This window comes from Melospiza melodia, chromosome 5, assembly GCF_035770615.1.
Source record: "Melospiza melodia melodia isolate bMelMel2 chromosome 5, bMelMel2.pri, whole genome shotgun sequence".
Taxonomy (NCBI): Eukaryota; Metazoa; Chordata; class Aves; order Passeriformes; family Passerellidae; genus Melospiza; species Melospiza melodia.
Window position 1 is genome coordinate 77,332,087 of NC_086198.1, and position 14,130 is coordinate 77,346,216.

Below are 14,130 nucleotides of genomic sequence, written 5' to 3' on the forward strand. Positions count from 1 at the left end.
TACTATAAAATATTGACTCAGTCTTACTTATCTTTGATTTCTCTTCCTTCTTAATTAAAGCCGTAAGAGAAGACTTCTTTTTCTGTAGTAAAGGTAGTGGTTTTGTTTGTTGTTATTTTTTTTTTTTAATTTTCTGCACCCCACGTTTTAAATGTTCTTATCTTTGGCTCTTTCTATTTGTCATTAACCTGATAATGTTACTGTATAGTATTTGACTGTAAAAGCTGCTGGCCTGCTTCATTAGTGAATTAAGCCTCAGGAGCTCACAGAAGTAGTTCTTGAAATACAAGTGGGTATGTTAATGTGAAACCACTTAATATGCTGCAGTTTTTTAACCTCTTCTCATAAAAATGTGTGTTTCTACTTTGGCAACTATTTCTATATTGACAAGTCATTCTTTACTGAAGCTAATACAATTAATGTTTTGGGTTTTTTAAATGCAACCTAATGAGGTGTTTTAAATTTAGAAAGTGGCGGAACCAGCAGCAGATCTTGAAGCAACTGCTCTGCAAGCTAAAAAAAGCCAGGTGGTGATGGATACTGAACCAGAACTGGCACGGGCAGGTGCAGCAGTGCACTCAGAGGCACTGATAGATACAGCACCAGTGCTGGAAGGCATTAAGGTAATCTGGAGAACACATTTTCATACTTTTGAATGTAAAGATTCAGAGCATTTGTGTGAGGACTGTGATAAATTGCTTGTCTGCCCTTCACTTTTAACACTCTCATCACATTCTGTCAGTTATGAACAACTACTTAGTGGATTGAAAAAAATTCACCACTGCAGAAGCTGAAGTTGGCACAAAACATCTCCTTTATCTCTCTGCATTACTGAAATTAATATACCTGTTTGGGGGGGCATTTGCACTCTCTGTAGATGGAATGGGTCTGTGCATATTTTATTATGCACTTTTCAAGAGACAGGTGTACTTACTATGGATGTTCATCCTCATTCTCACAAAGGTTATTGAAGATAGAAAAGTTTTCTCAGCTGTAAAAAACTTTCTCAGCTTTCCAAACTTTACTCTCTTTTTTGGTGTAATTTATCTTTTCCCATACATAGTAAATTGTTTCTCAGTTGTTTTAATTGCTTAGCCCAAGAATGAAGTTAAACATTCTTAAATTAGATCAGGTATGGAATTTCAGAAACTCACATAATCAATCACATTAGCTGAACTTAATACTGGTGCACTTCAAAAAACAGTACCATAGCAAATTAACTGCCTTACCATTTAAAATCTTTGTATTAGCCTCAAAATGTGATAGTAGTGATTCCAAACATGTTAAAAAAAACAATCTTGTGTTTTCTCTTTTCTGCTAGAAAATCTTGCAGGAAGATCACAAATGTACCTTTCACTAATTTGTGTATGTTTTCTATTGCAGGGTGAGGAAATCACCAAGGAAGAGATTGATGTGCTGAGTGATGCTTGCAACAAGCTACAGGAACAGAAAAAATCACTAACAAAAGAAAAGGAGGAGCTTGAGGAATTGAAGGATGATATCCAGGAATATAATGAGGTGAAGAATGGGGCATGGAAGTTCTTTTTCTGTTCATGTTTAGTTTTAGCAGAAGCGATCCACAAATTTAAAGATTATCTTTCTTGATTGTCTGTTAGTCTGAAGTTGGAAGCTGAGTGAATGAACTTTGTGTGTGACAATGCAGAGCCTCATTTGTGTAACATGTTCAAAGCCTAATTGTTACCACTAGAGCAGTTCCCAGCCGATGAGATTCCTGCTCCTGCTCTTGCTCCCAGGGACTGGGGTAACAGGAGCTGCCTGACTGCTGCATGCTGCAGTTCTTTCTTAGCAAGTGTAGATGTCAGTATTACAGAAATTTCCAAGATAAGTAAAATGAATCTTATCCAGTCTTATGAAAGGTGTGGAAAATAACATTTAAGAGGTGCATAAAAAAGGAAGCAGTGTTAAAATTTATTGTTCTAATTCCATCTAGTTTTATATATCTCTAGAACTTGTATTTAATCTACAAATGGCTCCTGTCTTGAAAAGCTGGTTGAGGTCAGTAGTGTCTGCTGTTGTAAATTCACACCAGCAAAACCTTTTCTCTCTCTTGACAATTTCTTCTAGGACTTGCAAGAGATAAAGGAGCTTTCTAAAACTGGTGAGGAAGAGGCAGTGGAAGAGTCAAAGGCAAGCAAGAGACTGACAAAGAGAGTGAACCGAATGATTGGTCAGATAGACAAAATTATTGTAGAATTAGAAACAAGTCAAAAGACATCAGATGAAAAGCTGGATGGTGAGGATACTCCTGCTGGGTAAGTGATCTGGGATTACTGGATGTGTCTCTGATTGTTCACCTTCACTCTTGCTTTTGTCTGATGTATGGTTAGAAAAGAATTGGTGAATAACTTGTTTAGAATATTGAGATAATTGATTTTTAAAAAATAAAATTAACAAAATTGTGCTGCAGATTTTCTCTCTTCTAAGGCTAAGTATGATTGAACTGATGAAAGAAAAAAAAGGATGTATAATTCCCCAGATCCTGAGGGTGTTCTGAAAGTCAGAGTGTTGATTAGAATCTTACTGTCTTGCCCATGCCTCTGGCACTGACAAGATTACAGGTGAAATCATCCCCTTAGTCAGGCTCCTCACACAGTAATTTTGCCCTGTGCCATTGACTGAAAAGGTGCACAAGAGTGTGTATTTGTTGTTATTTAGTAACAAAGGTGTTTTTGAGGAAAAAAAATTGCAAGGGTCTATGGTGTCTTGAGACAAGTGGGGAAATGCGTCTAATGGAAGTGAGATCATTTTACACACTCCCTTTCCAAAAGATTTACTTCATTTCAATTTTTTTAACACACAGATTTTCAATGAAAGATCTTTCCTGATAGTTTCATTACAAAATTCATTTATCAACACTTATCCAGGTCTTAATATTATTGGAGATAATCAGGCTATCCTATGTTAAATGGTCATACGCTGCTTGTTACACACTCTGAAATACTTGGAAACTGTTATACAAACTCTCATGGTTTGTAATCATGAATGCTGTATTAATCTGGTTTATGCTTGCACCATTCTGTGTGATTCATTAAGAGAGTATGGCAGCTCCCAAAGAGCATAGCTAAACTGAAATAGGGATTCTGCTTTTGTTGCTTCTGAGCTCTGTGTTTTCCAGTCCCCAGGGCAAACAGTCATTTGTTGCAGATTTTGTGTAATAAGGCAGCCATATGAATGGTGCTACAGAGAAGTCATTGATCAAAACCATCTGAATTTGTAAACTAACAATACAATGCAGAATCTGCTTGTACTGAATGTAATTATACTTTGTAATGGCTGGTTTTCTGGATAATTTTGTAGGTGATTGTGGCTGATTGAAAATTACTAGTTTAAACATTGCTTAGCTGTCAAAGGCTTGTCTCTTAACCTTCGGGATGGGGCAGTCCTTATCAAGCCATGTCCAGGACATTGAGCAGCAGCATGAGAAATGCTCCTTGCATAAAAGTCTGTCTGTGCCCAGAAGAGCTGGGACTACGCTGATAAAACCCTTCTGTTTAGTATTTATTGGCTTCACTGTCTCCTGCATTTCAGCTGGATCTGTGCTGGAAGATGTTTCTTCAAACTAGCAAAATACATACAGAAATCATGAGATCAGTGAGAAGAGAGTAACATCTGAAACCTGCTAGTCCTTCCTTCCCCAGAGTCTGGTGCTTGACAGGAACAAGTGAAGCTGATTTAACAAAACAGCTCAACTGTTCAAGTGATTAGTTCTCAGCTTTTGTTTTCCTGTGACTCATTGATTTTCTGTCAGCCAGCCCCTATATGTAAAAGGATGTCAGAAACATGGCATTATATCTTTGGTAAATGGGGAGTGAAGGGACAAAGGGCATTAGATACATAGTCTGGGAAGCACAGAAAACTTTATTTCAAATGCTTCTGGGTACTTATATTTGTTTAGTAAAACATGTGGAAACTAAAAACATGAGATTTGATGATAAGATAAAAATCTGCTTTCTGATCAGTAACTCCTTTTTGGTTTTTTGCATTCTGTTCAGGATTATAAATAATTAATTAATAATTTTACAAGCATCCTGCAGTGCAGTAGTTTCCAGTACTGCCTTTTATCAACCTTTTTCCTTTGGAATAACTGCTTGTCATGTAGAGTTTGTGCTTTCTCTTCAGGAAGAATCTCATCAGCATTACTGAACTAATTAATGCAATGAAACAAATTCAGAAGATTCCAGAGGAGAAGCTAACAAGGATTGCAGAGGCACTAGATGAAAATAAGGATGGCCAAATTGATATAGATAATGTTGTTAAGGTAAGTTTGTGGACTTCTTAAAGAAAATAAGGCTAACCATCCTTCAAACATTGCACCTGTTTGGGCATAAATTCATAGTGCAGTCTTTTGCAAAGGTCTTTACTTGATGCCAGTGAGGTTTAAACTATGACCAGCTAGAAGATACAGTATCAGCCTTTTGAAACACATTTTTCCTCTCTGCTGCCCCAGTGGTGATTATCTTCCCTGTTGCTCTAAACTGCCGTTGCACATTTAGCAACACAGATAAAATGTACTTGTAAATTCTGCATATGTTGCACAATAAGTCTAGGAACTTGAGGAGATATGCCAAGAATACATTTGTACAAAAAACTATTTCAAGGAATTTGGAATCATTTACTAGATTATTTTTTCGTTTGCTTTTTGAAAGGCCCACCCCCTCTACTTTTAAGTTTTTCTAAATTTGTGCCTGTCTGATAGACTAGGTATTCTTAAATAAAATAAAATAAAATTAAGCCTATAAATTACTGTCTTAAAAACTTTTTCTACATGTACTGAATCTCAGCTTTCCACTGAAATAGATAAAATAAATGAGTGTGTTTTACTAATGCTTTAAAATGTCTTTGTGTACTGCACATACAAAGGTCAATAGTTCTAAGTCTTTTAGTTTACATTTTAGCTTTTTTTTTAGTACTCTGGATGTGTTTGAGGTACTGGTTGTGGTTTGAATTTGTCTTCCATGTAAGAAAGAAAATGCTGTTTTTCTTGAACAAGAGAACTGAATACTTTTGTTGTCTTAACAAAATTTATTGTAGGAAAATGCCTCCATCACGTAAAACCTAAATGTGCTCTCAATTTCATTTTGTGTTTGTGTAGGTTGTAGAATTGATTGACAAAGAAGATATTGATATTGGCACCAGCCAAGTTGCTGAGATTATGTCACTGCTTCAAAAAGAAGAAAAACTGGAGGAGAAAGAGAAAGCAAAGGAAAAGCATGATAAGGAAGCTGCGGAAGCAAAGAATTAAGCTTCAGAATCTGAAGCTAATCGCAGTTATAACCAAAATCTTGTATATCTTTCTGTGTCTAATGGCTACATATTATTTGAGCTTTGTGATTATGGGAAGTGTTTTGAGCTGATTCTGGTAATAAATCGTAGATAAGTTTTCTGACATATGGAATGTAATTTCCGTTCGTCAAGAAGTGATTTAGTGTCATTCCATACTGATGAAAACAGCGTAGGCTTCTGTAGCAGTGCTCCTGCCCACAAAAACATGTATTTGCACTCATTGTTGTGGTACAGTGATCCATTAAACTTGGAAGTTTGCTGTATAAATTCAGTGTATCTATCATGAAGAAATGTTTCCCATTTATTTTCTTCCATCATTACATGGGGCCCAACCTTGCTCTGCTTCTACCTTTTAGCTTTTTCAAAATTTAATACAATCTTTCTGTTCCATCACAATATTACACATTTTCTAATCTGCTAGTGAAGATTCTGTGGCTTCAGTAGTAGCTTTGTAGATTTAGGGGTTTTTAAGCTAAATATCACTAAGCTGTTGCCTCACTGACAGAGAATGTGGCATTCTGATCACTTTTATGAATTCATGGTTATTATTATTTTCTGTTGAGGGGAAAAATCAGATTTATTTTTCCCTGGAATGGAAACTTGGCATGAAGTTTGCTACTTATGGGTGCCTTAAATTTCATAGGACTAGAGAGTAGAGTATGTTGCTTCTACTCAAAATTCCATTAATTATTAAAGCATTGGAATCACAGGAGCCTTTAAAATAGTTTCAGAACACAATCTGTCACATGGTAAACTGAATTAAAGCGTTTGTCTGAATAGCAGGATGAAAATAATCAAAAGGGGAAAATGTCAGTTGTGATCTTTTTGCATATATTTTAAAAAATGTAGCTATCTTTGTGTGCTTGTTTTTCATCTGATAATTATTTGCACCATAACTAGTTTTCTTACCTCTCAATTTTCATCTCAGGTATAAAGTCATTAACAAAGTGTAGTCAGAGTACATAAATATGTTCATCTCATGGCTTTGCTTACTGTGCAGTCAACAAGTCATTTCTGGAATTGCCAGTGCTTTGATTACATCCTTGGTTTATAGTCATTGTCTTTAAATGTGTGACTACATACTGGCAGTAGGTCAAGATTTTCTCATTAATATTTCTTCTTAGCAGTAAATTTTAAAGTTTTAAAACTAAGATACTAACTCTGGGATGCTCCATAATTCATGGTAGCCTAAATTTTACACTTTTCTTAAAATCTATTATGAAATACATGTAGTGTGGCTTGAACCAGCAGGGTTGTGATTTGGGGTTTTTATTCTGTTTTTATTTTGCACCCAGTATTATAAAATGTACAACCATTCTTGATTTTGTGTACATTATTGAGAGCACATCTGACAATGGCACTGTACGTGATGATATTGAGGTGGGCAGTTAGTACTTAATGCTTTTAGTCATAGTAGCATATTTTTGTAGAAAATACCAACTCCCAAGCATATTTCAGCATAATTCCATGCGCAGTATTTATCTAGATTGGCTAAATTATTTGTACAAACTTATTTGAAGTTAGTGGAACAAAAGAAGTTTTGACAGTCTCATGGCTTGCATGATATGGACCATTGTATTTAGTTGTTTCCAAAGCAATATGTACAGTGAGATGTACAGTTCTAGAAAAAGTCAGTGTCTAGTTCAACTATTGAGTTCATATTCTGTACAGTTTGCAAAGAAAGCTGCTTACAGCAAGATCCTCCTGAGAATTACTGTAATTGTATTTGAAGTGTGAAATTGCTGTGGTGAAGCTGAAATTTCAAATCAGTACAATCTTTATGGTTCATGTATCCCAAAACAAGGGGGCTGTTCTCTTCCTCATAAATCAAGATTACCTTGGAGATTTCAGCAAGGAAGTCACTTTGTAGATTTTTGAAGATCTGACTTCACTATGTGCTTTTTTTTAGGCCAATGCTTGTGTTAGATGAAAATTCAAGAATAAAACTGATTTCACAAAAATGCGATCTAGAAACTAATTTTCCATTTTATAATTTACAGCTAGAATTTATGGGCTTTGAAGTACGCTCAATTTTTACAGTGGCATATTTTCAATTTTAAAACAATGTATAAAAATATTACTTGACATTCCTGAAACGTGGTAAAGATACTCTAAAATTGTCTGCTACCTTTCATGGAATATCAAAAACCTAAGAGTTGTATTCACTTGAATGCATGCAGATTTAAACCAGGGGAAGTAGCAGAAAAAGCTGTTTTTAAATATTTATTGATTAAAGTTTTACAGAGCTTTAACTGTCCTGAAAGTAAATTGACCGATTGCAGTATTTGGGAGTTTAAAACACTTTGCTGCAGTTCTGTGTTTACTGTTCACTTAAATTTTCTGTGGATTAAATAAGAAGGGAGCCAAAAATAGCTGATTTTTTTTTATTTTATGAAGAATATTCTGATTAAAGTAATTGGAATACATTTGGACTTGCATGAAATTTGCCATATTGTGAAATCTTTACAGATTACATAAAATTCTTTTAAATGCCAGTCAGAAATGGCAGCTTTGTGCTGTGACCTGAAGCGATGACAGGACGTGCACACCAACCACAGGAAGGACTTTCATGGGGAATACCTTCCTTCTGTTGAAAGCAGGCAAACCCATGACAGCTGGACTTGAACAACACGTGTTCTGCAAGCTTTAAAAGATTAGGGAAGCCCTTGGTGATCCACTTTACCCCAGCTTTGAACCTCCCAAGCAGCTCTGTACTGGTGATACAGGCAACTGCAGCAGAGTGGAGTAGCTCCAGCTCATGTGCTTGGTTGCCTTTGGTGTTGACCATAAACCAGGAGCTGCAGCGCATTCAGAGAAAGGATGAGTGTACAAGTGTACATTAACTGGTCAGAGCTTATTCCTGAGTGAATATTTAATCAGGAGATGTAAATATTTCTTTAAATAATTTAAAGGATGTGTGAGATTTCGATGACTTTGTGACTTACACAGGCAAAGCCTCTGAGCTCAGACTTAGGTGATTGGTAAGACCATTGATGGGGTTGTTGCAGATTCAAATAAATTTTGACTATAAACTATTCAGGGGGAAAATAAAACATGCAAAAAGCTTTTTTAAAAATCCATTTAGGAACAGGAAAGAGAAGTGGAGTAGGATGTGATTTCTTTCCCCCCTTCAAAACAAGTGAGTTATAGGAGCTATTTTATTGAAAAACTTGTTTCTTTTTCATCTTAGCCCAAAAGATGGTTTTCACAGAGATTTTCATCCCTGACTACCTACTGTGAGAGTCAATCTGCCTGCAGATTAAGTGCCAGGAGGCTTGTTCTGTCAGTTTGTCAGCAGGACTGCATGCAGGTAGAGAATATCTCTTGCCAGGATTGTACCTTACACTAACATAGGCTTTGTCCAGGGGGAAAAAGTTACATCTTTTATACAATTCCAAAATACTTCTTGTAACTTTATATCTGCATACCTTGCTAATAATTTTAACTTTAGCTACTTCACCATGTATTTAAATACTTTTAAATTGTTAATATCAAATAATTGGGTGTACTTAATTGAAAGAATAATCCCATTTTCTGTTCTTCATATGTATTCCAAATTTTGCTTTTCAGTTGATGAATTTCTGCCTGTGTTACAAATTTAAGTTGAAAATCATTTGTCTGTGCTCTGAGCATACTGGTCCTGTGTTTGCCATAACTCAGTACAAATTTTTTATTTTAATTGGAGCTTGTGTCCTTTGTTTAGTTACAATAAAAGTATCATTTTGAAACCTAATTTCTCCATTATTTTTCTGTTGGTTTTGATTGTTTAGTGTTGAATTATTGCTCTTCAGATGAGATGCCAGGCACGGGGCTGGATGCTGATGAGCTGTGTCTATGAAAGTAATCTCCTGTCTGCTTTAAAACAGGATTTGGGAACATGCAAATGCTCAATCTGCTCTCTAGTGTCAAGTGTTTCAACAGGTGGCTGAAGACAACCCTCTGCCTTGACATGCTTTTAAAATAATAACAAGCAAGGTTGTGTTGCAAATTTTTCCTCCTTCTGCTTAAAGCCAAATACCTAATAAAAAGCTTTAAAAGTGGCAGAACTTGTTCCTTTTAAGCTTTTGCTTTAAGAATTTCCTTTAATGACCTTTAATTGGGGTGAATAGGTGTGGTGTGCAATGGTCAAACTGGCTAGCAGAGGAATTGGGGTTTGAGTTTGTGAATTAAATGTGGACATTGGCAAGTGTCCTTGATCATATTTACTGAACTCCCAAGAAAGAGGTTGATTTCTGGATTCACTGTTCTCTTTGCTGAGATGTATTGGTTATTACACTCTTTAATGAATCTTTATGACACTTTTATAACAATGGTGTGTAACTGTTAAAATCTAAGGGGGAAAGCTTGTAGATTGAGATAAGGCAGTTTACTAAGGCAATAGCAAGAGTTTGTGCATGCGCAAGCAAAGAGGAAAAAAAAATGTGTTCTCCCCACCATCAAGTGATGTTCAGCCACTTCCTGGGAAGCAGGGCTTCAGCAGGTGAGGAAGTTGCTCTGGAAGGCAAACTTTGTAAATAACAATTGTCCTTCCTCCCTCCTCCTTTCCTTGGCATTATATCTGGGCTGACATCACAGGCTCTAGAATATACCTTTGGTAAATTGTGTTCCCTCTCAGGACCTTGCCCACTCCCAGCCCACTGATGATGGGAATGTTGAGACAGCGCTGGTGCTGTGCCAGCCCTGCTCAGCAGCAGCCAAAACATGGGGGTGTTATCAACACCTTTCCAGCTCCCAGGGCAAGGACTGCTGAGGGGAAAAGAACTCCAGCTCAGCCAGGCTCAGTGCAATTACAGACATGGATTTGTGCATTGTCTGCAAATATGCACGGGGGGAATGGCAACAGGAGCACTCTTTGCTGGGTTCAGAACTGGCTGCATGGCCGGGCCCAGAGAGTGGTGGTGAATGGTGCTGCATCCAGCTGGCGACCAGTCACCAGTGGTGTCCCTCAGGGGTCTGTGCTGGGGCCACTTCTGTTTAATATTTTTATTGATGACATGGATGAGGGTTTAGAGTCCTTTATTAGCAAATTTGCAGATGACACTAAGCTGGGAACGTGTGTTCATCTGTTACAGGGACGTAGGGCTTTGCAGAGGGACTTGGAACGCTTGGATGGATGGGCAGAATCTAATGGGATGAAGTTCAATAAGTCCAAGTGCCGAGTCCTGCACTTTGGCCACAATAACCCCCTGCACCGATATAAGCTGGGGACGGTGTGGCTGGACAGTGTTCAGGTGGAAAGGGACCTGGGGGTGCTGGCTGACAGTCGGCTGAACATGAGCCAGCAGTGTGCCCAGGTGGCCAAGAAGGCCAATGGCATCCTGGCCAGTATCAGGAACGGTGTGGCCAGCAGGAGCAGGGAGGTCATTCTTCCCCTGTACTCAGCACCAGTGAGGCCTCACCTGGAGTATTGCATCCAGTTCTGGGCCCCTCACTTTAGGAGGGATGTTGAGATGCTTGAGAGTGTCCAAAGGAGAGCAACGAGGCTGGTGAGGGGCTTGGAACACAAGCCATATGAAGAACGACTGAGGGAGCTGGGGTTGTTCAGCCTGGAGAAAAGGAGACTCAGGGGTGACCTTATCACTCTCTTCAGCTTCCTGAAGGGTGGCTGTGGTGAGCTGGGGGTCGGTCTCTTTCTCCAGGCAACAACAGACAGAGCAAGAGGACACAGTCTCAAGCTGCGCCAAGGGAGATACAGGCTAGAATTAAGGAGGAAGTATTTTACAGAAAGAGTGGTCAAATACTGGAATCATCTACCAAGGGAGATGGTAGAGTCACCATCCCTCGAAGAGTTTAAAAAAAGACTGGATGTGGCACTTGATGCCATGATCTAGTTGAGGTGTTAGAACATGGGTTGGACTCGATGATCTTAAAGGTCTCTTCCAACCTAGAATTTCTGTGATTCTGTGATTCTGTGAGCTAATGAACAGATTGCTGTGACTTCACTGGATGGAATCTTCTTTTGCATCAGGCTGGTCTTGCAGGCAGGCAGAAAACTGGTTGGAAAACCTCTGAATTCAGGACATCGTGGTCTGAAAAGGATGAATGGGGAAGCTTTATTGCAAACTATTTTGGTGATATGTCAGTTAGAGGGTGAACACATCTGCATAGTGGTGGTGAGAGATTGATGGCCTGTGGTTGTTTCATCCACCTGAGGCTTGAGAAATCTGTGTTCAATTAATGCCCAGTCTATCAATAATCCATCACTTGGCTCTCGTGCCACTGTAACATAAAACCTCCTTGACAGTGACTGGGCAGACAACAAGTTCTCCAGAGCAGAGTCTGTGTCAGGACCTAGTACAGCATTTTGTAGCAATAAGGATTTTAAATACCAAATGCAGACAGTGACAGATCATACCAGAGAGTTTCTCTGGCTAAGGATTCTCACTTTTCTCACTGCTTATATATTTGGTATTTTCTTGAATTATTTCTCAATGCTGATGTGAGCAGGAGGATGTTTGTAGTATGTTTCTAGTCTCCCCATACCCTGTGTTCACTTCCACTTTTCTGTATTATTGGATATAAATCTTTCTCTGTAGTTAAATATCCTTCACAGGTCAAAATTCTTTGGGGGCTCATTAGCATGTACAATTTTACCCTTGCCAAACCTTCTGTGGTTTGCAAACATCAGTTTCTCTCATCTAAGTGATGTAAAGGATTTCTGCTATGCTAGAGATGGATCTAATGCAGATTTGCTGCTTTCCATCTAGTATTTCTCTCTATGTATATTGGCAGAGCAGCCCCTTCATGAATAGCCTGATTTATGGCTCAGGGAGTGCTGCAGCCAGCAATTTGAGATGTCAGCTCTCCTGTGCATGTTGGATTCTCCATCCCTCCTTTTGTCTTAGCTCCAGCCCAAAAGCCATCCAAGCTTTTTCATAGTGTTTTCTAACTGCATTTTCAGATCCTTGATTAAGCAAGATTTTCAGACTCTGTTGCAAGGAGAGCTTCAGCAAGGAGCTGAAGAGCAACTGGGAGATGAGCAACAAAAAATAATTACAAAAAAAAACAAAGAAAAAAAAGAGAGAGTAGTCTTAATAACCTTACTAAAGATGAGAAGTGACAATCTGTTGTGAAGAAAACCAGGGATCTTAGCAGCCTACTCAGACTTGTAAAAGTGTTTTCTTCCACAGATGTAATCCCAAAGTAGTGAGCAAATCAGCAGGAGTTTCTCCTCCATCCTTCCCATCTCCTAACCTTTCCCTTTTCTCTATCCTTTACTTTAACATGCAGGACCAATTAGAAAAGATAAATGGAGTCCCTGTTGCACATCAGTTCCTCAGAACCTGGCTTTGCCCTGGTGGAAATGGAGTTAAAATATTAATGTTTCCAATGAACTGGGTGGTGTTCAGTGCTTGGTCTGTGCAAACTCCAGTAACCAGCATCCTTCGTCAAGCTCTGCTCTGCCCTTCCTCAGTCATGACTGCCCCAGCTCATTGTGGGCCCTGTGCAGTCTCTGCTCCTAAGAGCAGGATGCTTTTATCCCTCCCTTCCAATCCTGCATGCTCTTATCATCATGAGATGTATAAGCCACAACACTATAGTGGGAAATATGTTCCTAGGATGAGTCTTCAGGATCAAGACTGACACTGAGAGGAAGCCATGCACATGGCTGTTTTTAGACCTACCTTCTGCAACCATCAAATTCTGTGATTAAACTAACACTGCCATCCCTAAATGTGATTTAAATTGCATTTTACCTAAGCCACTTAGGATCTTCTTCCCAGAATATCCTTTGTACTCTGAAAGTGAGACCCTTTTGGCTATCTAGGTTTTGGACTTTCAAATTCAAGGATTGACTGGCGTCAACCCAAAAGCCCTTTTCAAGTAATGATAGGGGAGAAAGCACTAACAGAAAATCCCTTATTTGTACCTTTTCCGTGCCTTTTGGTGCATAATTTGTAGCTTTGTGCTCAAGAGAAACCTGATGTGGAAAACATCTCACCTAGCCAGGCTCAAGGAAGATTTGTAAGAGTGAAGGAAATATGCAGGGAGAGCTGATTGTAGCATTTTTGTTGCTCATCCTTCTGTGTAATTTTCCTTGGAGTGAGTGGGAGGTTATAATATTAATTTCTCTTACTTTTGTGGATATAAACACACCCTCAATCAAGAGAAATATAGTATAAATATAAGATATAGAGAAATAGAAAATCATTGATGTACTTATATGTGTACCATCAAGCATGATACTCTCCCCGAAGCTGGTGCTGGTACCTGGACGCTTGAGAAAGCGAGGGAAAGGCTTTGAAACCTCATTTCCGCTTTGAATACACGATGCCCGGCGGCGCGTGAGGCAGACAGGACCAATGGGATTTTCAGGAGAGCAGAGAAAGAATAAATTGGCGTGTCCCAGCTCCGGGACCAGGGAGCAGCATCCCGCCGGGACCCGGCCGCGCACCGGCACTGCCGGGCCGGGCCGCTGGGGGGCGCCCGCCGCCCGCCCGCCGGCAGCGCCCCGCGCCGATCCCGCCGTCTGATCCCTCACGGATCCCGTCCGATCCCTCACGGATCCCGTCTGATCCCACACGGATCCCGTCTGATCCCTCACGGATCCCGTCCGATCCCTCACGGATCCCGTGTGATCCCAGCCGGGCCCCTGCCCTGATCCCGTCTGATCCCAGCTGGGCCCCTGCCCTGATCCCAGCCGGGCCCCTGCCCTGATCCCGTCTGATCCTACCCGAATCCCATCTGATCCCACCCGGATCCCGCTCGCATTCCGTCTGATCCCACCCAGGTCCCCGCCTGGATCCCGTCTGATCCCAGCCGGGACCCTGCCTTCATCCCGTCGGCATCCTATCTGATCCTATTCGGGTCCCTGCCTTCATCCCG

At 39.7% G+C, this 14,130-nt stretch overlaps 1 protein-coding gene across 1 annotated transcript in view; it reads left to right on the plus strand.

Annotated features, from left to right (window-relative positions):
• The window catches only part of LETM1 (leucine zipper and EF-hand containing transmembrane protein 1), a 28,191-nt gene extending 19,154 nt beyond the window's left edge, over positions 1 to 9,037 (plus strand). The window contains exons 10-14 of the mRNA XM_063157528.1: positions 468 to 623; positions 1,384 to 1,518; positions 2,086 to 2,273; positions 4,141 to 4,279; positions 5,114 to 9,037. Coding sequence (XP_063013598.1) covers positions 468 to 623; positions 1,384 to 1,518; positions 2,086 to 2,273; positions 4,141 to 4,279; positions 5,114 to 5,263 — 768 coding nt within the window. The 3' untranslated portion in view covers positions 5,264 to 9,037. The remainder of the gene's footprint in view (positions 1 to 467; positions 624 to 1,383; positions 1,519 to 2,085; positions 2,274 to 4,140; positions 4,280 to 5,113) is intronic.
• Positions 9,038 to 14,130: the final 5,093 nt, after the last annotated feature.